Below are 25,133 nucleotides of genomic sequence, written 5' to 3'. Positions count from 1 at the left end.
CACAGTTCAAACCTGTGTTGTTCAAGGACCAACTGCGTATGTGTTTTTCTCATGTAAGTGGTAGTACGTCATCTGATTTCTCTTTTTAAGAATAAATGCCCATTCTCTCTATGTTCACATGTATATAAGAGTGTGTGTGTGTGTGTGTGTGTGTGTGTGTGTGTATTGTAAACCGAAAAGTATCTGATACAGGTCTCAATCAATTTAGGAGTTTACTTTGCCAAGGTTAAAGACATGCCCAGAACAAATAAACACAGAATCACAGAAATAATCTGTGGTCTGTGCCTTTCTGCAAAGATGACTTTGAGGACTTCAGTATTTAAAGGAAAAGTGGCTGAACAGGAAAGAGGGAGAGTGTGGTAATCCACATGTTGCAAGAGAAAAAAGGAGCAGGTGGGGAATAGTCCATTACGCATTCATCTCGTGCTCAGTAAATCAACACTTTTCGTTAAGATAAGACGAATGTTAAGCTGGGTGCTCATGACTGTGATCCTAGCACTTTGGGTGGCCGAAGCAGGAGGATTACTGGAGCCCAGGAGTTTGAGACCAGCCTGTGCAGCAACACAGTGAGACCTCTTCTCTACAAAAAATAAATTTAAAAAAAATTAGCTGGACGTGGTGATGTATGCCTGTAGTCCCAGCTACTTGGGAGGCTGAGGTGACAGGATCCCTTGGGCCTGGGTGGTCAAGGCTGCAGTGACAGAGCAAGACTGTCTGAAAAAAAGAAAAAAAAAAAAGGTCAACATGGAGTGTCTACTTGTGGAGATCTTTAACCTTTTATCTATAATTGTGCTTAGGAATAAAAGGAAAGGTAGTTTCTTGCATGACTCAGCTTTCAGCTTGATTTTTCCCTTTGGCATAGTGGATTGGGGTCCTGAGTTTTTATTTTCCTTTCATTATATATCAAGATAATGCCAACTCCCAATTTAGGGTTTTTGGTTTGTTTGTTTGTTTTTTCCTTTCTTTCCTAGGAACCTGTATCCGTTTGTGCTTATCTACGTGGCACATGTGGAAAGGATGGAACATCTGCATTTTGGTGTTGCTGTTACCTTGGCTTTGAGTTCGTGTCTTTTTCAGTCTCTTTGTCCATCTCGATGATTTGATAACTTGGCATCTAGCCCCATTGATCATGGCTGCTCCGTTTTGTCTTTGGGTGTAAAGGACTTGCTTCTCACCACGATCGGTGGCTTGTTTTTATTTTCTTGGCGACAGCTAAGTGGTGAAGCTGAGGAAATGTGCCAGTCGAGTTTGACCTTTGACGGGAAGCTGTTTGAATCAGCTGATATGGGGGGGCGGGGGTTGTTCTTATTCTTCACACTGTGGACTGCTAAACTTTACCAGGGATGTTTTTCGTCTGAAATGACACTTAAAAGACGTATAAACACAATGCAGAAAGAACATTTTTATTTTTTCCACTCGGTATCTCAGCTTCAAGTTTTAGAAATTAGAGGGTGTGGAGTGTCTACTGACTCTTAGGTTTGTAGTTTAGCCAATAACTAAGACATCCAAGGATAATTCCAGTTCTAAGCCAGGGTGGCCCTACTGCTCTTTTTGCCAGTAAAGTAAAACTACAAAAATAAGGTCATAGAGAAACATTGTGATACATATTCTGCTCCTTCTCCTAGACTCTGTCCTTCCTTAACCCTCACTTCACAGATTACATTTGTCATTTTGTTTTCTGTGATTTGGTATTTATTTCCATTGAGCAAGAAAGTACAAGCCAGCCTCCAGTAGTTCAGAATAAAAGTTCTTTTCTTTCATTTCAGCTACCACTGGCATGCTGTTCTCACCAAACTACTTACTGGCTGACTTTCTTCCTATGAAGTCATTTCATATTTTATGATGTAACTAGTAGGTCCGATCAGCCAGTCTACAAATATTTATTGATATGATCCATAGTTGATGGTTCAGAGGAATTATTTTGGAAATGAATGTAGTAATTTCATTGTAATAGATTCTAATGTAATGGGTTTCATTTATTTTTCATACATTCGGCTATATTGTATCGGCCAGCTCTGTTGCGGGATAACAAACCACCCCCAAACGCAGTCACTCAGTCATTTATTATGGTAATCCACGTGTCTGTTTCTGTGTGGGGGTCAGCAGAGTGGTTCTGCGAGTTTCAGCTAGATTCACTGGCATCTCTGAGGTCAGCCGACAGTTGGCTAGTCTTGGCTCAGCTCCTCTGGGGGTGACTGTTCTCTGTGGCTGTCATCTTTCTCCTGAGATAACTAGATTGTCCCAGCTCATTCCTCTCATGCTGATGGCAAAACTGCAGCAACATTAGTTCCATCCTGCAAGCACATTCCAAAACTCTGCTTGTATTAAAAAGCTCACATACTATTGGTACATCAAGCCACAGAACCAAGCTGTAGGTGGGGATCAGCCCACGGGAGGAGGGCGCTGCAAAATTCTAAGACAAAAGACCTGGAAGGAGGGAGGAGGAAGACCTGGAGCCAGGAATGCAACGTGTTTACATAATAAGGGACTCATTGACTCTTACTGAGTCAAGGGCTTCTAAATGGCCCCTTGGGCAATTGGAGCCTCTATCCAATAATTACCATCCTAAGCCATGAAGTAGAGGCCATGTCCCTGTGTGTTCATCCAAAGACAATAGTGTCCCAAGATTGGAAATCCAGAAGTACTATAAAATCTGAAGAAAAAGTCATGCATGTTCTGAACGATTATCCAGAGATGCTTACTATTTGACATATTTCTTTTGATTCTTCTCTGTCACTTTCTTCTTTAATAGTATTTAAATTTATATAGAGAGTTTTTGTCTTAATATTTTATTATGTCTTTCCTTTGTAATTAAAAAGGCTGTATACATGTAATATTAATGTCTGCATAAATATTCCATTGTATGGATGCACCATAATTGACTTAACCTTTCTCTTGCTTTTTAATGTTTTGGTTATTTTCAGTGTTTTGTCATTATACACAATGCCGCAGTGAGCATTATTTATGCATAATCTTTATCCACATAGAAAGTTTTCTGGTTAATGGGAAGATTACTGGCCAGAGTGCAGAGATCTGGGTTCTGCCACTAATTTGCCATGTGACCTAGGCCCAGGTGTCATTTTCCTCATCTAGAAATGATAGGCTGGACGTGGTGGTTCATACCTGTAATCCCAGCACTTTGGGAGGCTGAGGCGGGTGGGTCACCTGAGGTCAGGATTTCGAGACCAGCCTAGCCAACATGGTGAAACCCCATCTCTACTAAAAATACAAAAAATACAAAAATTAGCCAGGCATGGTGGCACACACCTGTAATCTCAGCTACTTGGGAGGCTGAGGCAGGAGAATTGCTTGAACCTAGGAGGCAGAGATTGCAGTGAGCTGAGATTGCGCCACCGCTCTGCAGCCTGCGTGACACAGCAAGACTCTGTCTAAAAAAAAAAAAAAAAAAAAAAAAAATGATATTTGAGCTTGATGGCCTTAAATCTCTCTATAACTCAGGATCAAGGACTAAATTGCTATATTGGAGTGGAAGCACGAAAGCAACGCCAGTTGTTTGTCCTCAAACAAGCTCAGGGGAGGAGAGGCCACTTCATTGGGCTTCTCCCTTGGAAATGTAGTTGTCCTTGAGAGAGAAGGTTTCCTTTTACAGTTCAGGCACCATCGCTTGCCCTGCGGTTTCCATTCCCTGAGGCAACACTGATGATATTTGCACATTTGTAAGGAAGGCTATAGGACACTGGGCATTAAGAATATAAATGGTCTTGACTTGTTTTATGAATGTGCATGCTTTGAGAATGGCTTCGCTAGATTAGAAGAACTGATTCTATCAACCATCTTCATTTTGTCTTATAATTTTTTTGTATTCTTTTTTTTTTTTTTTTTAAACTTTTGCCTTTTCTTTTGTTTGCCTTGTGAATTAAGTTTCATCACAGTCGCCTTCACTGCATAGTCAAGGGACCTGGGCTTATCTCACAATTTCCTGGTAATTGTGTGCGACCTTTTTCTCAGGGTTGCTTCCTTACCATCCATTTCAGCCTGTACTGAGGCTATATTTCATCTTACCGTCTTTCTTCCAGCCTCTGCCAGGGATAAATATTGCTCAGTGTGGGCAGGCTTTAAGTGTTGACTTCAAAAAGCAAAAGCATGGCTGTGCAGGGTGGCTGACACCTGTAATCCCAGCTCTTTGGGAGGCCGATCACCTGAGGTCAGGAGTTCAAGACCAGCCTGACCAACATGGCAAAATCCCATCTCTACTAAAAATACAAAAATTAGCTGGGTGTCGTGGTGCACACCTGTAATTCCAGCTACGCAGGAGGCTGAGGCAGGAGACTCTCCTGAATCTGGGAGGCAGAGCTTGCAGCGAGCCAAGATAGCACCACTGCGCTCCAGCCTGGGTGACAGAGCAAGAATGTCTCAAAACAAAACAAAACAAGACAAAAAAAGCAAAAGCATCACCATGTCATTGCTGAATGGAAAAAATGAAATCTATGATGTCTCTGTCTCCCCAACCCTTCCCTGACTGTCCTAAGTGGGTGTTCTTTGCAGCAGACGGTATCTTCTAGCTCCTAAACTCCTTTGGGGAGAGTCAACAGAATCTTTTGGCTGGTGGTCCAGTTGCTGCTTCTCTGGGCTGAGCTGGGGCACGGTCTGAGTCCGGTACAGAGTGGTCTCCCTCCTCTGGCCGCCATCAGAAGGCCCTTTGTTCCCCCTCCCTCCCCTTCCACCACGATATGGCCCACACCCCATGAAGGATGGAAATCCCCATCACACCATAGCACTCAGCAGCGCCACTCTAAAAGCAAAACGTCATCCTCCACCAGAAGGCCTGCCCATCCCGTCTTTATTTCACCTCGGGAAATAATTTGAGGCTGGGATAATTCATCAATTATAAGCTGGATTTAGGGGGGAAATAATTTTCCTCAAATATGAACCTGTTTTTTTTTTTTTTTTTGAGACGGAGTCTGGCTCTGTTGCCCAGGCTGGAGTGCAGTGGCCGGATCTCAGCTCACTGCAAGCCCCGCCTCCCGGGTTCACGCCATTCTCCTGCCTCAGCCTCCCGAGTAGCTGGGACTACAGGCGCCCGCCACCTCGCCTGGCTAATTTTTTTTGTATTTTAGTAGAGACGGGGTTTCACCGTGTTAGCCAGGATGGTCTCGATCTCCTGAACTCGTGATCCGCCCGTCTCGGCCTCCCAAAGTGCTGGGATTACAGGCTTGAGCCACCGCGCCCGGCCTTGAACCTGTTTTTATACTTGAAGGAAGTTGCTTATGAAACACAAGTTTAATAATCTTAGATTTTAGTTCTTAGTTTCTGCGTCTACCCTTCCCTTCCTGCTAGCGGTTCTGAATGATTGTACCGTTTCATAAGAAAACTGGAGTCACATTCTTAAATGTAAAATAAATTTATAATGTGAACGACTTGGCTCTCCTAACAGTCATGGGTCACTAAGTATGTGAAATGTGGTGTATGTGTTTAAGCATTTTGGTAAAGGAGCATGTCTTTGCTTAATTTTAGCCTCATTTTAGTAAAACTGGTATCAGCTAAGGAATGTGGCCTTTAGCTTGCTTTGTCTTGTTCTGTGGCTGTTTCCAACCCTCTCGTCTTTTCCTTTCCTTCCCTCCTCCCTGCTTTTCCAGGCAGTGCTGAGGTGCTAGCCCCAAAGTAATTTGTTAAGAAATACAGGGTACCTCTTAGACTCTGAGAAGAATGTGCATTAAGTGGCGGAGGCACTCTGTCTGTTCTAGTCTTGTCTCTCGGTTGTTAGCTATCTCCAGGCCTGATGATGATCAGGAAAGACCAGACAAGACCCAGACTCACCAAGATGCAGCTGTTTTCTCTGGAAGAGTATTTAGTCCATTTCAGCAAAGGACAGATGGTTATTGCAAACCAGAGTCTCCCAAAGGGCTGAGCAAAGTCTCTGGAAGTCTAAGTTAAGGTTTAAGGCCTAGGTGGGATCACAGTGAAAACAGAAGGGAACAAAAACAAACAAAAAAAATGGAGTGAGAAGAAAAAATATGAAAAAAACAAGTATCTTCCCTTTGGGCAGAAGGAGAAAGAGACCTACTCACCATGCTCTCCCATCGTCTCCCCTTGGTTGCCAACCATTTGCTTGCTTCTCTCTCTCTCTCTGTCTCTCTCACTCACTGGCTTGCTCTCACTCTCACCCTCACTCTTTTTCCCTCCCCGCCTCTCTCTCTCCCTCCCCCTCCCTCTCCCTTCCCTTTTTCTCTCTCTCTTTCTTGACAGGGTCTCACTCTGTTGCCCAGGTTCTGGAGTACATTGACGTGATCACGGCTCACTGAAGCCTGGCCTTCCTGGCTTAAGCAATCCTCCTGCCTCAGCCTCCCAAGTAGCTGGGACCACAGATGCTCACCCCTGCACCTAGCTAATTAAAAAAGTTTTTTTTTGTAGAGACAGGGTCTTGCATTGTAGCCCAGGCTGGTGTTGAACTCAAGGGCTCAAGCAATTCTCTTGCCTTGGCTTCCCAAAGTGCTGGGATTATTTGTGTGAGCCACTGTGCCCAGCTGCTTCTTTCTTTAATGTTTTTAAATTTGCTTATTTATCTGTTTGTGATTAGATAACACATTTACATGATTTGACAACCAAAAAGAGTAGCTCATTACATATTCAAAATCCTCCCTCCTATTCTATTCCCCATCAACCCAGGCTTCTTCCTGACAAACGCAATTTCTCTTTTCTATGGATTCCTTCCAGAGTTTCTTTAGGCACACTCACATGCAAGTGAATACAAGTATCGATTCTTTCTTTACTGTTCACATCTATCGATCTTTTCTCTCACATACTTCATTTTCTTTTATTCCACTCTCAGTAATCCTTCACTGAGCTTTTTTGGGGAGAAAAACCAGTGGTTATTTGTTTTGCTTATGCCTGATGCCCTGAACAAGTTCACATGTGTGCTTGTCTTTTTCCTGCAGATGAGGTGGAAAGTGAGAAATGGTACCTGTCTACAGACTTCCCTTCGACAACCATCAAGACAGAGCCAATTACAGACGAACCACCCCCAGGACTCGTTCCGTCTGTCACTCTGACGATCACAGCCATCTCCACCCCGTATGAAAAGGAGGAACCTCCTCTGGAAATGAATACTGGGGTATGCTCAGTTTTCTTCTGTATAAACAGGTTGGATTAAAAGATACAGGTAGATCATTCTCCAATAAGGTGTTTAATCTTTTTGGAGTTAGTGGCTGTGTACATTTAAGGACATGCAACTTTGTATGTGTGTATATACATACATATACATTTAATAAGGGTATGTTGATTTGGTGCCAGCTTCCTTTAAAGCCATTGTTCAGAAAAAGATAGTAGGTAAGCTGATTTCATTCTCTCTTTGATTACTGTTACAAAATAAAAAACACAGAAAATATCTATGGTAAAAAAAAATTCTCTATGGCACTGATTTTTAAGCAGTGGAAAGGGAGTGATTGAGGTGATGACACAATCTGTGGCTTACAGTGCGTGGCTCCTGGGAATGTGAGCTCCTGTGTAGTATTTTACTTTCCTAGTGAGATGCTGAGTTGTCCTTACTCAAGTCCGGAACCTCCCACCTATTGATTCATATAATAATATGAATATAATAACAATATTAATAACATTATAATAATATTAATAGTAATAATAACACTTATTATTATGTTACCCGTGGAAAGCATAAGAAATCAGGATTTTTTCCTTACTGGATTCCATGCTTACTGCAAATAGAATTTAATTCTACTCTACCTTCTTTCTGGGTATTTCCAGTGTCCAGCCATGGACCAGCATCATATTTGTACATCTTCTTGCGAGTGTTGGAAGCCTGTCTTAGCTTCCCTTAAGTTCAAAGCCTCGGGTTATAAACAACAACTTCATTAATATTCCTTAAGTCAGATTTCTTATGAGCAAGATAGAGTGTCTACCTGCAGCTGGGCATGGTGACTCATGCCTACAATCCCAGCACTTTGGGAGGCGGAAGCTGCAGTGAGCCGAGATTGCACCACTGCACTCCAGCCTGGGCGACAGAGCAAGACTTGTCTCAAAAAAAAAAGAAAAAAAAAAGAAAAAAAGATACAATGTCTACCTCTTCAGAATAAGATAACACTGAATCAGTAGACTCATAAAATGTCACTGCATACTCACTTGTTAGTCCATCTGTGTAAATGATGAAGGGTTATAGACAGAGGCCTCTGCAAGTGTGCTAGGATTCCTTTCTCAGTAACTACCTGAGTCTCTTTATTAGACTAGGCTGTCTGGGTCTATATTAGTCTCCTTGCTCCACAGGATTTTAGTTATTTTATTTATTACTTTTTTTTTTTTTTGAGACGGAAGTCTCACTCTGTCGCCCAAGCTGGAGTGCAGTGGCACGATCTCAGCTCACTGCAACCTCCGCCTCCCGGGTTCAGCGATTCTTGTGCCTCAGCCTCCCGAGTAGCTGGGATTACAGGCACCTGCCACCACCTCCGGCTACTTTTTGTATTTTTAGTAGAGATGGGGTTTTACCATGTTGGCCAGGTTGGTCTCGAACTCCTGACCTCAAGTGATCTGCCCACCTCGGCCTCCCAAAGTGTTGGGATTACAGGCGTGAGCCACACGCCTGGCCTAGCTGAATTATTGTAAAGCATGCAACTAGCAAAGCTCAGAGGCATGGTCTTGCTCCCGTGTATGGGCCAGGTAACTTTTCTCCTTTCCCTACCAGGCATTTCATGATTAGATATCATCAGTCATTAAGAAGCCTTAATAACATTAATTATTAATATTAATTATATATTATAAGCATTATTAATAATCAATATTAATAAAGTTATATAAGAGAAAGGATGTGGTTTGGTGCACAGTCCTTACCCCAGGGCAAGCTGGTGGACGCCTGTGACTTTTTAAAATTTAGTTCCCGTTTTCCATGGTGATTGACTCGATTTAAGTGCATTGTGGCTATATGTAATTTACAGGCTGCTTTACATTGCAGGCAGGGAAAACTCCCAGGCTGGTGTGAGGCTGAACTGGGATAACAGACCCCCTGGCCCCTCCTCATTCTGCTAAGGTCACCACCTCTTAGAAGGTCTCTTATTTTCTTTCAGAGATCAAATGCACAGTTATGCTCTACAGCTAAATTTTGCAGTCTTGGGAATCCTGACCCGTATCAACTATTAGTCGCTTTTTAAAGCCCCAAAGTGGAGTGAGGATAGAGGGAGTGGAAGCAATGTTTGGTTCTTACTTAACCCAAACTGTGTATAAAGAATAAAGTTAGCAGAATGATGCCACACAAAAAAAGTACCAGAATATTTTGTAATAAAATGCCTTTACAGTACTACAAAAACTTAGAAAAGAATATTGATATAGTCTTGGGCTTGAGCATTTGACTTTCAACTTTAGAGTTCTGAGCGTTCTTTTCTTTTTCTTTTTTTTTTTTTTTTTGAGATAGGATCTCATTCTGTTACCTAGGCTGGAGTGCAATGGTATGATCACAGCTCACTGCAGCCTCAAATTCCTGGGCTCAAGTGATTCTCCTGCCTCAGCCTCCCAAGTAGCTGGAACTACAGGTGCACGCTATCACGACTGGCTAATTTTTATATTTTTGGGGGAGACGGTGTCTCACTATGTTACCCAGGGTGGTCTCAAGTAAGTTCGGAGGGTCCTGTCAGCTGTAATGCCAAGTCTGGTGATGAGAAAAAGGTTAAGAACTAAAATGACTCCCTGTTGAGGAAGCTGCGTACACTCAGCCATTCTCCAGGATAGGCAGGGCTGTCCCGAGAGGTAGACATGGGTGACAAATAGCTCTGCTGCGTGTGTCTTCAAGGCTGTGATTGGTTTTTAAAACTTGTGTTTGAAATTCTTCCTCCAGGTTGATTCCTCGTGCCAGACCATTATTCCTAAAATTAAGCTGGAGCCTCATGAAGTGGATCAGTTTCTAAACTTCTCTCCTAAAGAAGGTCTGTCTGCCCTCCCTGTGTCCCTTTGGGTGTGGAGATGGTCTCTGAATCTACAGAGAGGGAATATGGCGAGGGAGCTGGGATGAGTTTGTACCTCAGAGGTAGCTGACTTTATGAAATAGCTCTGTTCTTAAAAAATAAAAATTTTGCTTCCAAATAAAAATTTTGCAAGCTAAATATTATTTTCCCATATATGCACTTAATTAAGTTTCGGCTAAGTGTTACCATATTTTACTTCTAGCCAGGGTGATGTTTTTCAAAACCTTTATGGACTACTACTACAAACGCTATCAAACAAGAGAACTGCAGCTCTTACTCATCCAGGTGTGAACCCTGTAGAACCCCACAAATCAACAACCTTCTACAAAGGCACCTTGCTTATTTTAAACAACTCTAGTTTCAACTCTTTGTGAAGTAAATTCACAATTAATTATGCGGCCAATTCATTGTTTGTAAACATTGACTTTGGATGACAGCCATTGCAAGGAGCCCCCTCTCTATTTGGTCATGTTCATAGTTTACAGTTGTGCATCTTTTTGGGCTTCTTGACATCCATCCATCTAGAATTAACACGTCCTTCAGAGGTGGTCATACTTTTTGTTTTTTTTTGAGACAGAGTCTCACTCTGTTACCCAGGCTGGAGTGCAGTGGCACCATCTTGGCTCACTGCAACCTCTGCCTTCCAGGTTCTTTTTTTTTTTTCTTTTTTTTTTTTTGAGATGGAGTCTCGCTCTGTCACCCAGGCTGGAGTGCAGTGGCCGGATCTCAGCTCACTGCAAGCTCCACCTCCCGGGTTCACGCCATTCTCCTGCCTCAGCCTCCCGAGTAGCTGGGACTACAGAGCGCCCGCCACCTCGCCCGGCTAGTTTTTTGTGTTTTTTAGTAGAGACAGGGTTTCACCGTGTTAGCCAGGATGGTCTCGATCTCCTGACCTCGTGATTTGCCTGTCTCGGCCTCCCAAAGTGCTGGGATTATAGGCTTGAGCCACCACGCCTGGCCCCTGCCTTCCAGGTTCAAGCGATTCCTGTGCCTCAGCCTCCTGAGAAGCTGGGATTACAGGCGTGCGCCACCACACCCAGCTAATTTTGGTATTTTTAGTGAGTTCGCCACGTTGGTCAGGCTGGTCTTGAACTCCCAGCCTTAGGCAATCTGCTCGCCTCGGCCTCCCAAAGTCCTGGTATTACAGGCATAAGCCACCGCGCCTGGCCAAGGTTGTTATATGTCTATATTTCTCTTTCTCTATGTCAGTTTCTTTCTGAGTTTCTACCTCTTTGTTCTCCTGTGAAGCCCATAGCTAGGAATCCCGGATGCAGACCGCTGAGCCTCATAAAGTCTAATGAAACTCTCTCTGCCGCCTTGTTAATGCAGATTCTCCTGAATAGGTCCTGCTCTTCTCACTTCTGTGCCTTCAGTCATGCCATCACTTCCCTTTTCATTCCTACTTTTTATTTATTTATTTTTTCTGTGAAACAGGGTCTCATTCTGTTGTCCAGGCTGGAGTGCAGTAGTGCAGTCCTGGCTCACGGCAACCTCAACCTCATGGGCTCAAGCGATTCTCCCACCTCGGCCTCCCAAGTAGCTGGGACTATAGGCATGCACCACCATGCCCAGCTGAATTTTGTATTTTCTTTAGAGACAGAGTTTCACCGTGTTGCCCAGGCTGGTCTGAAACTCCTGAGCTCAAGTGACCCTCCCACCTTGGCCCACCAAAGTGACAGGATTATAGGCATGTGGCACCTCATCTGGTCCCATTCATACTTTCAGTACAAATTTTGAAGTACAGTTCATGACTTTGGTCAACAAATAAGAAATTGGCTTATACAGTTGTCACCAAAAAGGTATATGTGCTACAGTATATAAACGTGAGGATATTTACATATGAGCACTTCTCATGAAAATATCAGCTATCTTCTTTCCATTAGAAACTAACTCAGGATTTGGTTTGTAACAATGTAGTCAGGGCTGGCCCTTTATTTGCCTTTATTATCAATAAAGACATGATTAAATTTTAAAAGTTAACAATACTGAGTAGAATCCATATCGAGACACTATTTCTTTGCACTGAGTGACAGACAGTAGTGCCTTGCAGCTTCATATACTGCTTCAAAGTAATTGCTTTCATTTGTATAACACTAGTTATTACTATCAAATGCGTCTTACTCTTTTAATTTATGCTTTGATGTGGTTCAGAAGTGTCATCACCATAACAATGAATCCCATAGTGGCTTCTGAATCCAGGGTTATTGGAGGAGAAATGTTTCAAGAATAAAGTAAAGGACAGACCTTCCTTATTATCCTGGATAAACAGAGATAAGGAAATTCTATATCCTTGACTGCAGCAATTTCTAGGCAAAGTAGCTTGTTGTCCCCAGACCTTGCAGTAACCCAAAAGCGGCATTTCAAATGATATTTAGAAATCTGATCCTGAGGTGCCTCTGGCCAGCCCTGTAGCTCTTTCATAGGTAGGAAAGACAAGATTTAAGTTGCTTCACTTGCTTTTCTCATCATTTTCTTTCTGTCTTTTGTGAAGGGCCCTCTGCTTAGACGGGAGAACAGTATTAGAATAATTTGGCCCCTACCAAGTGAAAGGGACAGGGTGGCTTTAGGTACTTTAGGTACATTCTTGGGAATGTAACAGCACAGAGCCCCTGTTAGGTTCGTCTGCTTCCTGTTTTGTTTTGTTTTTAAACTATGAAGTGCCATAATATTCATGGCATTCAAGAAACCTTGATTAACACGCTTAGGACTCCTTCTTAGCCAAGCACCTGCATATTTAAGGCATGTGGTTCCCTTCCTGGGCTGCCTGCACCCGTGGCAGTAGTAGTGGGAATAGTGCGATAAGGATTATTTTAGCATATTCTTTAGCTTTAAGAGTGCCCACAGAGACTAAAAACCCCAGGGACCTCTTTGGCAAGACTGGCAGAGAAAAAGGGAAAGAGGAAACATCTAGAGAAAAGCTATATGTGGCAGAAAGAGAAAGAAAGGGTGGGAGAGAGACAGGGAATGGCAATGAGAGAGAGAGAAGAAAAAATAGCATGCCGGGGCCGGGGGACCGGGCGTTGCCTGCTGTGGCCTCGGCTATTCAGGTATTCCTATAGGAGAGAGCTGCTGATTGCTGCTCATCCTCTCTGAGGGCAGTGTATTAGTCCGTTTTCATGCTGCTGATGAATACCCGAGACTGGGCAATTTATAAAGAAAAAGAGGTGTAATGGACTCACAGTTCCACCATGGATAGGGAGGCCTCACAATCATGGCGGAAAGCAAAAGGCACATTTTACAAGGTGGCAGGCGAGAGAGAAAATGAGAACCAAGCAAAAGGGGTTTCCCCTTATAAAACCATCAGCTCTCATGAGACTTATTCACTACCACAAGAACAGCGTGGGGGAAACTGCCCCCACGATTCAGTGATCTCCCACTGGGTCCCTCCCACCACACGTGGGAGTTGTGGGAGCTACAATTCAAGATGAGATTTGGGTGGGGACACAGCCATACTGTATCAGACAGCTATGAATGAGGTCATCTTTCTTGGGTTGTTGTTGTGTCTCAGGAGGGCCCTTCCCGTCCATAGTACGTTGGATAGTCTCCATCGGAAGAAGGGACGAGGAGGTGATGCGCTGAGGCTTCTCATGGCCTTCAGCAGTTAGTTCCCTGGCCGAGCAGACCCAGCTGTGTGGGCCATGCCCACCGTGGGGCTGCTGTACAGAGGACTCATTGTCCTGGGAGCTCCAGGAATGAAGTGTTTACCTGCAGTTATCTCCCTTGGCTCAGTAGCTGTGGCTGGTACAACAGAAATGTGCACTGTTCAGAAAGAACAGTGAGAACCAAGAGTGCTTTCATTTCAAGGAATCCTGGTTGGATTCCTCCTTCAGAAGCCCATCTCTGCTGCCCTGGAGATGCCTGATGGACACTGGCCAAGGCTCCATAGGCCCTGGCAGAGAGGGTGTTGTGCCTCCCTGAGGAAGGGCGGAGACTTTACAGGAGAAAGTCTCCCCACTGAACTCTCACTTACTTTTCCTGTGCCCACTCCCCTATCTGAAGATGAATTTCATGTTTTCTGAATGAAGAATGCCTGGCGTCTTGCCTGCGGGCATGACCACGCACATTGCTCCAGAAACAAACCAGCGTTTTTCAAAGCAGCCACTCTGGCTTTTTGAGACGGAGTCTCGCTCTGTCTCCCAGGCTGGAGTGCAGTGGCGTAATCTTGGCTCACTGCAGCCTCCGCCTCCTGGGTTCAAGCAATTATCCTGCCTCAGCCTCCCAAGTAGCTGGGACTACAGGCATGTGCCACCACACTCAGCTAATTTTTGTATTTTTAGTAGAGACGGAGTTTCGCCATGTTGGTCAGGCTGGTCACAAACTCCTGACCTCATTTGATGTGCCCACCCGAGCCTCGCAAAGTGCTGGGATTATAGCCATGAGCCACTTTGCCTGGCCCCTGGTTGCATGTTTATTGGTTTCTTGTATACACTTCCAGTGTTTCTTTTTGCCAATACAAGCAAATGTGGGATCAATATCCTCTTGGTCTCCATTTTCATGCAAAAGGAGGACTCCTGTATCCAGCCTCTGCACTTTGGAGATCTGTCCGTGTCAGCTCGTGGAGGCCCCTTGTGCTTTAGTTCACTGTCCCACAGATCAGTTGTATCCTGATTTGTGGCTCTGGGATGGATGAGATGTGCTTCCTTTTTTGCAGCCCCAGTGGACCACCTGCATTTGCCACCCACCCCCCCGAGCAGTCACGGCAGTGACTCAGAGGGCAGCCTGAGTCCCAACCCACGCCTGCACCCCTTCAGCCTGCCTCAGACCCACAGCCCCTCCAGAGCTGCATCCCGGGCCCCCTCCGCCCTCTCCAGCTCCCCTCTCCTCACGGCTCCTCATGTAAGTATGCAGCGGGCGTTCCTGGACCAAAAGGAACCCTCTCCATTCATTCCCATGGGGCTGTATCTAGAGCAGGACCACTCAAGGCTGTTTGTTTTTCACTTTTGTCAAGAAGTTTCTGTTTAATGGCCAAAGCGGAGTGATGTCAACCCTAAAGAACACTTTCCAAGAACTGCCCGCACACCTCACCTTTTACTACCACAATTCTCTTCCTTTTCACATGCACACTTCCGGTTTTTATTCGTATGTTTATTTTACAGAGCTATAGGCATGAGGAATAAAGATTTGGGGTTTTTCTCCTCAAAGTTCTATCATAAATATTTGTGTTAATTTAATGATCCTCGTGACCTATGTCATAGGACATACCTTTTATATTTTAAATAAGCAATTTTTGGTGAACTTAAAAATTACTATGAGATTAATGTCTTTGATGCCTAAAGGTCAAAAACAGTTTAAGCCTTTTCTGTGTGTCATATGACTCTTAACCCAGAAACTCAGATCAGACATCAAGACCCATCGTTCATCCCTCACATACATGAGGACACCATAATAAAGAAGAATAGATCATTAACTTCTTACTGTTCTAGGAGTGAATTGATTTCTATGAAATTGTAAAAATTATAATCAGCTATTTTGAATTTACAGTATCACAACTAGAAAATTTAAATGAAATGAGATGTTTAAAAATTCTGTAAGAACCATCCATCCATTAATTAACATAACTTTGAAAGTTTGTATTGATTCCATCCCTGAAAGTTCTAGATCTGTAACCACATTCTTATATTTCACTGTTACTGAGGACAAGGGAATTCACCTTTCCACTCTTTCTTCACCTTTTCAACTGGAACCTGACTTCACTCCTTGGATTAGTAGAATAGCTTGTATCCTATATACCTGTGTGTACTACTGTGATCTGTCCATTCTACATGTTGATGGAGGAACTCTTCCCCATGTCAGATGCTTGCCCAACAACTATGTTGTGTTTCCCTATCATCTATTGGCACCAAGCCGTGACACCTTTACTCATGATCAGGTGTCCAACCCTCCGCTGCTTCAAGAACTCCTTACCCACACTAGGCAGAGTGGCTTCTTCAGTGACTTTTCAAAATACTGCCTTTTGCTTCGAATGCACTCCTCTCTCTTATGTAAATCATCCCCTTTCTTTCAGGAGGCCCAATTCAAATCTCATCTCCTGCCCTAAACCTTTCCTGATTACACAGCTCATAGCACTGTTCTCTTACTTCAAATTTTTAGTGCACCTTTAGCTAATGTATTAGTTCATTTTCATGCTGCTGATAAAGACATACCTGAGACTGGGCAATTTACAAAAGAAAGAGGTTTAATTGGACTTACAGTTCCATGTGGCTAGAGAAGCCTCACAATCATGGTGGAAGGCAAAGAGGAGCAAGTCATGTCTTACATGGATGGCAGCAGGGAAAGAGAGAGCTTATACAGTGCAATTCCGGTTTTTTAAAACCATCAGATCTTGTGAGAGTCATTCACTCTCACAAGAACAGCACGGGAAAGACTCACCTCATAATTCAGTCATCTCCCACTGGGTCCCTCCCACAACACGTGGGAATTATGGGAGCTATAAAATGAGATTTGGGTGGGGACACAGAGCCAAACCATATCCGCTAAGAGTACAGTTTAGCATTTAATTACTCTTATCCTTTCATGGGTATCAATTCAGTCTCACAGTCTTGATCACAAGCTACTTGAGAGATAGTCCTCCATGGCATTTAGTATGGAGCTAAAATGCAATAGGGACTCTGATTAATTATAAACACACCATTCTACTGTGGGGTCCATGAGATGGGCTACTGTTCTTGTCTTCATTGCTGATGGACAGTCTGAGACTGCCAAAGCCAGAGGCTTCTATGGAAAGAGTCTGCAGGTGTGTCCCTGGGTGCTCTGCACCCTTAGCTAAAAGTGGAGAAGTGATTCCTGGTGTGTAGAGAGTACCTTATAAAATTGCATTTTCAGAAGGAGAACAACAAAACTCTTGTACAAAGCAGGGCTGCAAATGAATCCTTCATCACTCCAAGGCCAGGAAATCTCTAGGGATGTGGGAAATGACTTCTCTACCTTTTCTTTTCATGTTTTAGCGAGCGGGGTGCTTCCTGGGAAATAATGGGTGGAGGTTTCTTTATTCTTTTACTTGAATTATAACCCCTAGGTTATAACACTTACATGGGAGTGTCTTCCCCATCTTCCCATGCCCTCCAAAATACCCATCTATCACCCAAAGCAGGTGGGGCATCCTTGTCCCAGAGCCTTCTGTAAGACATTGTAACAGATTCTCGTCACCCCATCGGGAGGCTATTCTTCAGTGGTCCCAGTTCTTTTTCTTTGACCCTTTTCTGCTCCTTGGTCTGCACAGAAACTGCAGGGATCAGGCCCTCTGGTCCTGACAGAGGAGGAAAAGAGGACCCTGATCGCTGAGGGCTATCCCATCCCCACCAAATTGCCCCTGTCAAAATCAGAGGAGAAGGCCCTGAAGAAAATTCGGAGGAAGATCAAGAATAAGGTGAGCCTTTCAAATCTAGGCACTTCTAGAGCACAGACATGAGCAGAATCGAGTCAGCATCCCCTTCCCTGCCTTCCCAATGGCCAGCACTACCCCATCCCATGACAGAGACCAAGGCCAAGCCCTTCCCTTTCCTAGGCCCTGGGAGGAGCATCCTCACCACGTGCCCCTCTCTTCCTCCAGCCCATCCCATCCCTCTTGAGGCCAACAGACTCCCAAATCAGTGTCTACCTCCTTGGTGCCCACGATGATACATTCAGGGGTGGGAGGAAGCTATTAGAATTTCCATCTAGTTTTTCTTTAAAATCTCAGCCTTTTAAATTTTGGGTTTATGATATATACAATAGTTTCCTCTAGTAGACATATATGTATTATATATATTATATATGTATTATATATTTTATATGTTTTGTGTATGTTATATATTATATATGTATTATATAATATGTATTGTATATTATACATGTATTATATATTATATATGTATTATATGTATTACATATTATATATGTATTGTATATTATATATGTATTATATATATAAAAATACAGCATATATATGTATTATATATATAATGCAAGTACATTGACAGTGCTTGGTTAATTTTTTTTTCTTGTAGGGTTTAGTGATTACAAAACTTCTGCAGTTTGCTGGTCTGTATTTGGACTCAGTAGTGTCCTACCCCTGGGCCGCTCAGTGCTGAGCAGGGCTGATGAAAACCAGGGGCATGGCTGAGGCACAGGCCTACCGGGAGGGTGGGGGCAAAGAGGGAAGGAAGACAAGAGCTTAGTGTCACTATCCATGCGCGGAACTAGCAGCAAGTTGATGTATGACCAAGCCCCAGCTGTCTTATTTTATAGATGTAGTTCAGCCAGCAGCAGTCCGGGAGTTAAACTCACTTATCTGAGACCACACTGATGGTTTGTGAGCCACATGTTCTGGCCTGGCTCCTTACTCAGTGTCCATTTTTTTCTCTTCTTTTCTTTTCTTTTTCTTTCTTTCTTTTTTTTTTTTTTTGATACAGAGTCTCACTCTGTCACCCAGGCTGGAGTGTAGTGACGTGATCTCAGCTCACTGCAACCTCTGCCTCCCAGGTTCAAGTGATTCTTCTACCTCAGTTTCCCAAGCAGCTGGAACCACAGATGTGCGCCACCATGCCTGGCTAATTTTTTTGTTTTTGTTTTTTGTTTTGAGACAGAGTCTCACTCTGTCACCTAGGCTGGAGTGCAATGGCACAATCTTGGCTCTGTGCAACCTCTGCCTCCCGGGCTCAAGCGATTCTCTTGCCTCAGCCTCCCAAGTAGCTGGGATTACAAGCACGCACCACCGCGCCCAGCTAAATTTTGTATTTTTAGTAGAGATGAGTTTTACCATGTTGCCCAGACTGGTCTTAAACTCCTGACCTCAGGTGATCTACCCGCCTTGGCCTCCCAAAGTGCCGGGATTACAGGCGTGAACCACTGCGCCCAGCCATTTTTTTGTATTTTTAATGGAGACGGGGTTTCACCATATTGGCCAGGCTGGTCTCGAACCCCTGACCTCAAGTGATCCACCCACCTCAGCCTCCCAAAGTGTTGGGATTACAGACGTGAGCCACCGCGTCTGGCCACTCAGTGTCCATTTTACTGGGGGCCTACTTTGTAGGAAAGTAGGTGTGAGTTCGGCAGCTGGAAACCCAGGAGGACAGAATAGGTGACTAGTTGATGAACCAGCAGCTTAAACAAATGGCAAGCAGCTTGCAGAAGTGAGCAGGGCTTTAGTGACTTCTACGCTAACCACCTCCTGTCTTAACTGGTTTACTCACAGAGCTGGAAATTAATCATTCTCCTCCCACCCTTCTCTCTCAGATTTCTGCCCAAGAAAGTAGGAGAAAGAAGAAAGAATACATGGACAGCCTGGAGAAAAAGTAAGCCTGCTGGCAAACTGTTGCGTTCATCAGGCAGTACGGGCAATATGCACAGAGAAATGTGGGTGTGTGGAAAATCGCGGAGAAGCAGTTCAATTCCTCTTTCTGGCCACCTTGGAAACCCGGTGGTTTATCAGCTATATTTGCCTGCCACCTAGTGGTTATTTGGAGGAGATGTCTATAATAAAGCAAGAAAGAAGTAAAGCACCTTAGTAGGTGTTTGAATCACACCACTGTCAGCCAGGACCCCGGAGTCCTCAGAGACTTCCTTTCTAACACGTACAAATATTAACATTGCTGCACATTCCTGGAACTCCTAGCAGGAGAAACCCTGTTTTAGCCGAAAGGAGCGGTGCTACTTAATCAGCCCGCATTGGCCAAATTCCCTCACGCTCTAGAGAGGGCACGCAGGGAAAGAAAGATGTCAGGTTGGCGGCCTTTATTTTCCAGCCACTACAATTCATGTTTTTTTGCAAAAACACTTGAAGGCAATCTTTGTTCTTTTAAAAAGTCTATAACATCAGGCGGGCTGTTAGAAAAAGAGGAATTAAATACAGTTTTGTCTTAGCCCTAGAAGTTAGTTCTTCAGCTAACAAACTTAAGACCTTTTGAAGATGGGCATGAGGCCCCAGACCCAGGAATGAACTTCATGTGGATCTGGGGAAGGGAGTGGCTGGTGGTTCTTGGCTGTTTCTCGAAGTTACTATTTAAAGTCTAGTGCTTCTATCACCTGACTTAAGTACTGGTAATGTAGCATTAAGCATAGTCAGCGCTCCATATCTGGGGGTTCCGCATCCTCAGATTCAACCAACCATGGGCCTAAAATATTCAGAAAAAAACCTCAATAGGCTGGGTGTGATGACTCATTCTTGTAATCCCAGTGCTTTGGGAAGCCAAGGTGAGAGGATTGCTTGAGTTCAGGAGTTCAAGACCAGCCTGGGCAATGTAGCCAGACCCCCTAAAAAATAAAAAAAAATTAGCCAGGCATGGTGGTGCACATCTGTGGTCCCAGCTACTCAGGAGGCTGAGAGGGGAGAATCACTTGAGCCCAGGAAGTTGAGGCTGCAGTGAGCTGTGATTGTGCCACTGCACTCTAGCCTTGATGATAGAGTGAGACTCTGTCTCAAAAAACCAAAACCAAAACCAAACAACTCAATAATAATAATAATAAAAAACTACAACAAAAATTAATACAACTATAAATGCAAGATAACACATATTTACGTAGTATTTATATTGTGTTTGATATTGTAAATAACCTAGAGATGATTAACATATACTGGAGGATATGTAAAGGTTATATACAAATACTACACCATTGTATATCAGGGACTTGAGCATTGGAGATTTTGATAGCTATGGGGAGTTCTGGATCTAATCCCCCCTGAATACAATGGGATGACTGTAGTTCCATGCTGTCCCCCGTTTTCTATGGGCATCCAGGGTTAAGATGTTTCTATGAAAATCTCTTTACTGTCTCTTTTGGGCATGTGTGCCCCAGCACCGGGATTCCTTGTCCTGGGCTCTTGTCCTCCCTCTTGTCCTGCCCTTTGCTTAAGTCTCTTCACTTCTTATCAGTCCTGGTAAGAGTGTAGCCGGGAGTGTCCAGATCATCGTAGTATAGAGGGAGAAGTATGATGGGCATTGAGAACACTAGGGAGGAGGTGAGAGGAAAGAGGGTTGTAACACCCTAAAAGAGGGTCATATTTTATACCATCCCTATTCATCTTGCATTATTCAGGCACTTGTCACTCAGCTCCCTCTTCTTTTTTTTTTTTTTTTTGAGACGGAGTCTCACTCTGTGGCCCAGGCTGGAGTGCAGTGGCATGATCTTGGCTTACTGCAACCTGCCTCCCAGGTTCAAGTGATTCTTCTGCCTCAGCCTTCCAAGTAGCTGGCATTACAGGCACATACCACCATGCCCAGCTAATTTTTGCATTTTTAGTAGAGATGGGGTTTCACCTCATCTCTGTTGGCCAGGCTGGTCTTGAACTCCTGACCTCAAGTGATCTGCCTGCCTCAGCCTCCCAAAGTGCTGGGATTACAGGCGTGAGCCACTATGCCTGGCCCCAGCTCCTTTCTTTTCTTTTCTTTTCTTTCTTTCTCTCTCTCTCTCTCTCCTTCCCCTCCCTCCCTCCCTCCCTCCCTCCCTCCCTCCCCCCTCCCTTCCTTCCTTTCTCTCTTCCTTCCTTCCTTCCTTCCTTCCTTCCTTCCTTCCTTCCTTCCTTCCTCTTTCTTTCTTGTCTCTCTCTGTCACCAGGCTGTAGTGCAGTGGCTATCTTGCCTCACTGCAACCTCCGATTCCCAGGTTCAAGCGATTCTCCTGCCTTAGCCTCCCAAGTAGCTGGGCATGCCACCATGCCCAGCTAATTTTTGTATTTTTAGTAGAGACGGGGTTTCACTGTGTTGGCCAGGATGGTCTCGATCTCCTGACCTCGTGATCCGCCCGCCTTGGCCTCCCAAAGTGCTGGGATTATAGGCGTGAGCCACCGCGCCCGGCCTATTTTTTTTTTTTTTCTTAAGTCTCTTCATCCTTCTTTCCATACTTTCCCACACTTCCATGGAGTAACAGATCCCCCCAACCCTCATTTTCCTCATCCCCACCTACCCTAGCTCCTGGCTTAGTGTTTGCTCTATGGATAATAATTTTCTTCTTTCTCCCTCTTTTGTAGAGTGGAGTCTTGTTCAACTGAGAACTTGGAGCTTCGGAAGAAGGTAGAGGTTCTAGAGAACACTAACAGGTAAGTGTCACTGGACTGAGAGCTGATTGTGCTGCCAAATGGAAGGTAGGGAAGGAAGAGGATAGAATCCAGAACCAGGGATGGAAGAAAAGTGAAGGAGGTCACAGTGAAAGTGCAGATGTGCTGAGATGCTCAGCATGGCCAAACTCTACCCACCCGCTCCTGCTACACACACACATATGCACACACGCATGCACATGTGCTACTCTCGGACACACAGAAACACATATGCACACATGCTGTCATATTCACATCCTCAATACACATGGACATACTCTCATATGCACACACATGCACACACATGTACACATACATGCATATTCTTTACTTTTCCTAAATGATATAGCATTGAAGAAGAAGGTGATCATGATAAGGGCTATTACTAGGGGGTTAAAAAAGAGGCTTGGAGGAGAATAAGATCAACAAGCCTGATTCTCCTGAAAATGACATCAAAATTTAGAGGTGAACAAGGAGGCACTGGCCACTTCGTTATAATCCAATTTTAGTAGCAAATGATACTAGTTTAAAAAAAGAGAAAATCATTGGTATTTTTTTTTCTTTTTTTTGAGATGGAGTCTCGCTCTGTCACCCAGGCTAGAGTGCAGTGGCATGATCTCGGCTCACTGCAAGCTCTGCCTCCCGGGTTCAAGTGATTCTCCTGCCTCAGCCTCCCAAGCAGCTGGGACTACAGGCGTGTGCCACCACGCCCGGCTAATTTTTGTATTTTTTTTAGTAGAGATGGGGTTTCACCATGTTGGCCAGGATGGTCTCAATCTCCTGACCTCATGATCAGGAGGCCTCCCAAAATGCTGGGATTACATGTCAGAGCCACTGTGCCCAGCTGAAAATTGTTTTTTAAATTTGTTTTTTAAAAATTAACTAGTTTGTTAATTAATTGCATTTCAAACCCATTTTACAAAAATTATAATGGTACCAAGTTGATAAATTCCTCTAGCACTTACTGTGCCAAGTGCTGTTTTAAGCACTTTACAGCTATGAACTCATTTAGCCCTATGAGGTGCCATTATTATCATCCTCACTATATAGAGGAGGTAACTGAAACTCAGAAAGTTTAGGTGATTTGTCCAGGGTCACACAGTAAATGCTAAAGCTGCATTTGAACCCAGGTGGTCTGGCTCTGGAGTCTCAGTATAGGAGGAGTATATGGAGGTTTATGTCTGGGTCATACGCAAGAGGAAGGGGTGAAAGTGCAGGGTTAAGAAACTGGCTTTTGGGGAGTTTCATCCAGAATGTATATGTTCATGTGCACACGTGATACGTACCTGTGCTGTGACAATTATTTCTTAGTCAGAGACTCCTGTCACCCTGAGTGTTAGAGATCCAATAAATTAAGCAGAGAAAAATGAACTTACTGGGTAAACAAAAATTTAATCAGATTAAGGGTCAGCATTAATGCCCAGTAACAGTTGTGCAAATATTAAGGGATCAGTTTAAATCTCTTTGCATGTTATTTGATAATAACAAATGAATTTAATTCCCATTTCCTGATTCTTTATGGTTTGTTGCTCAAAAAGCTGGCTAATATAGACATAAGCTAAAACTACCATCAGTGGGATCCCCCTGAAATTTTCTCTGCATTTCTGGGAACGTGTGCTCAGAGAGCAGTCAGGGACAGTTCACCGCAAGTGCTCTGTAAGAGACTGCCCGAAGGGAGGAAGCGCCACCAACTTAGCCTGGCATTACCTTGATCTCAGGAGGCAAGGGAGCTGGTTTCACTGCTTGCCTTTGGCCGTTCGTCTCCTGGGGCTTCCTCTCTTTTTATCTCCACTTCCTCTCCCCTGGGGGGATTGCCTGAGGCGGCTCTGGTTCTCTGGATCCTGCCCAGCCAGCATCTGTATCCAAGTTTTTAGCATTCTGAGCAGATATCCCGGCACCCATCCTGGCACTTGCTCCTGCAGCAGTCCCATGTTCCTAAGTGGGTGGGACAAATCCCGGCCAGGAATTCGTGAAAAGGAAAGAGCAATCTGTCAAAGACCTCCTTGGAGTTCGTGTTCAGGTTTCGTCCTCTACAGCCTCAGTGTCAGGCCTTCCCTCGGCCACATGGGGGCAGCAGAGGCACAGCAGGGATGTGCTGGGGGCAAAGTCGGGCTGTGTGAGGGAGAAGGACCGATCCACTACCTTGCCTGGGAAGTCTCTCCTCCCCTCTGCAGGTGGACTGTGCTGCTTGTTCGTTCGTCCCTCCCTCCCTCCCTCCGTCCCTCCCTCCCTCCCTCCCTTCCTTCCTTCCTCTTTTCTTTCTCTTTCTTTTTTCTTTTTCTTTTTTCTTTTTTTTCTTCATTTCTTCCTTCCCTTCCTTCCTTTCTTTTTTCCTTCCTTTCCTTTCCTTTCTCTTTCCTTCCTCCCTCCTTCCCCCCTCCCTCCTTTTCTCCCTCCTTGCACATTTTCATTTTTGTTTGCTTGTTTGAGTCAGATATCCAAATAAGGGCCATGTGTTCAAACTGTTTGATCCGTCCATTATATCTTTTTGTCTGTACGTTCTCTTGAATGTCTTTGCTGTTATCTAGTAAAGGCCAACTCAGTTGTCCTTCAGAGTCTTCCGTGGTCTTCGTTTACTTGTAATATCCTTGCGGTGTCTGTTAGCACAGTCCTATGCCCACTACAGACTCTACTTTGTTTGGTTTCAGTTTTCGGTAAGAATTCATCATAGGTTCCACTACATGCCTCTATCAGAAGGAACATAAAATTTGCGTATTTGGTTCTCAACAATGTACACTTATTAACTAGAGAGATCAATACATTAGGGGTTTGAAAGTAGCCTTGTAGAATTCTGTCATTTCTCCTCCAGTTATTAGCAGAATATTTTTGTAAAGCGAGACTCTTCATCATTAACGAACATGGGTGCACAGGTAACTCTATAAGATGCTGATTTCATTGTCTTTGGGTATATACCAGCAGAGGGATTGCTGGCTTATATGCGAGTTCTGTTTTTAATATTTTGAGGAACCTCTACACTGTTTTTCATAATGGTTTTACTAATTTACATTACCACCAGCAGTGTGGAAGGGTCCTTTTCTCCACACCCTTTCCAACACTGGTCACGCCTTGTCTTTTTTATAATGATTGTACTAACAGATGTGAAGTGATATCATGTAGGGTTTTGATTTGTGTTTCTCTGACGACTAGTGTCAGTGAGCACCTTTTCATATGCCAGTTGACCATTTTTGTGTTTTCTTTAGAGA

General features: G+C 44.1%; 1 protein-coding gene across 1 annotated transcript in view; it reads left to right on the top strand.

Annotated features, from left to right (window-relative positions):
• CREB3L2 (cAMP responsive element binding protein 3 like 2) overlaps nucleotides 1–25,133 on the top strand; it is a 127,781-nt gene that overhangs the window by 79,753 nt on the left and 22,895 nt on the right. The window contains exons 3-8 of the mRNA XM_025379324.1: nucleotides 6,897–7,072; nucleotides 9,794–9,881; nucleotides 14,572–14,756; nucleotides 17,140–17,286; nucleotides 19,134–19,192; nucleotides 21,865–21,933. Coding sequence (XP_025235109.1) covers nucleotides 6,897–7,072; nucleotides 9,794–9,881; nucleotides 14,572–14,756; nucleotides 17,140–17,286; nucleotides 19,134–19,192; nucleotides 21,865–21,933 — 724 coding nt within the window. The remainder of the gene's footprint in view (nucleotides 1–6,896; nucleotides 7,073–9,793; nucleotides 9,882–14,571; nucleotides 14,757–17,139; nucleotides 17,287–19,133; nucleotides 19,193–21,864; nucleotides 21,934–25,133) is intronic.

This window comes from Theropithecus gelada, chromosome 3 (assembly GCF_003255815.1).
Source record: "Theropithecus gelada isolate Dixy chromosome 3, Tgel_1.0, whole genome shotgun sequence".
In the NCBI taxonomy this organism is placed as follows: Eukaryota; Metazoa; Chordata; class Mammalia; order Primates; family Cercopithecidae; genus Theropithecus; species Theropithecus gelada.
This window is presented reverse-complemented; position numbering and strand designations above follow the sequence as displayed.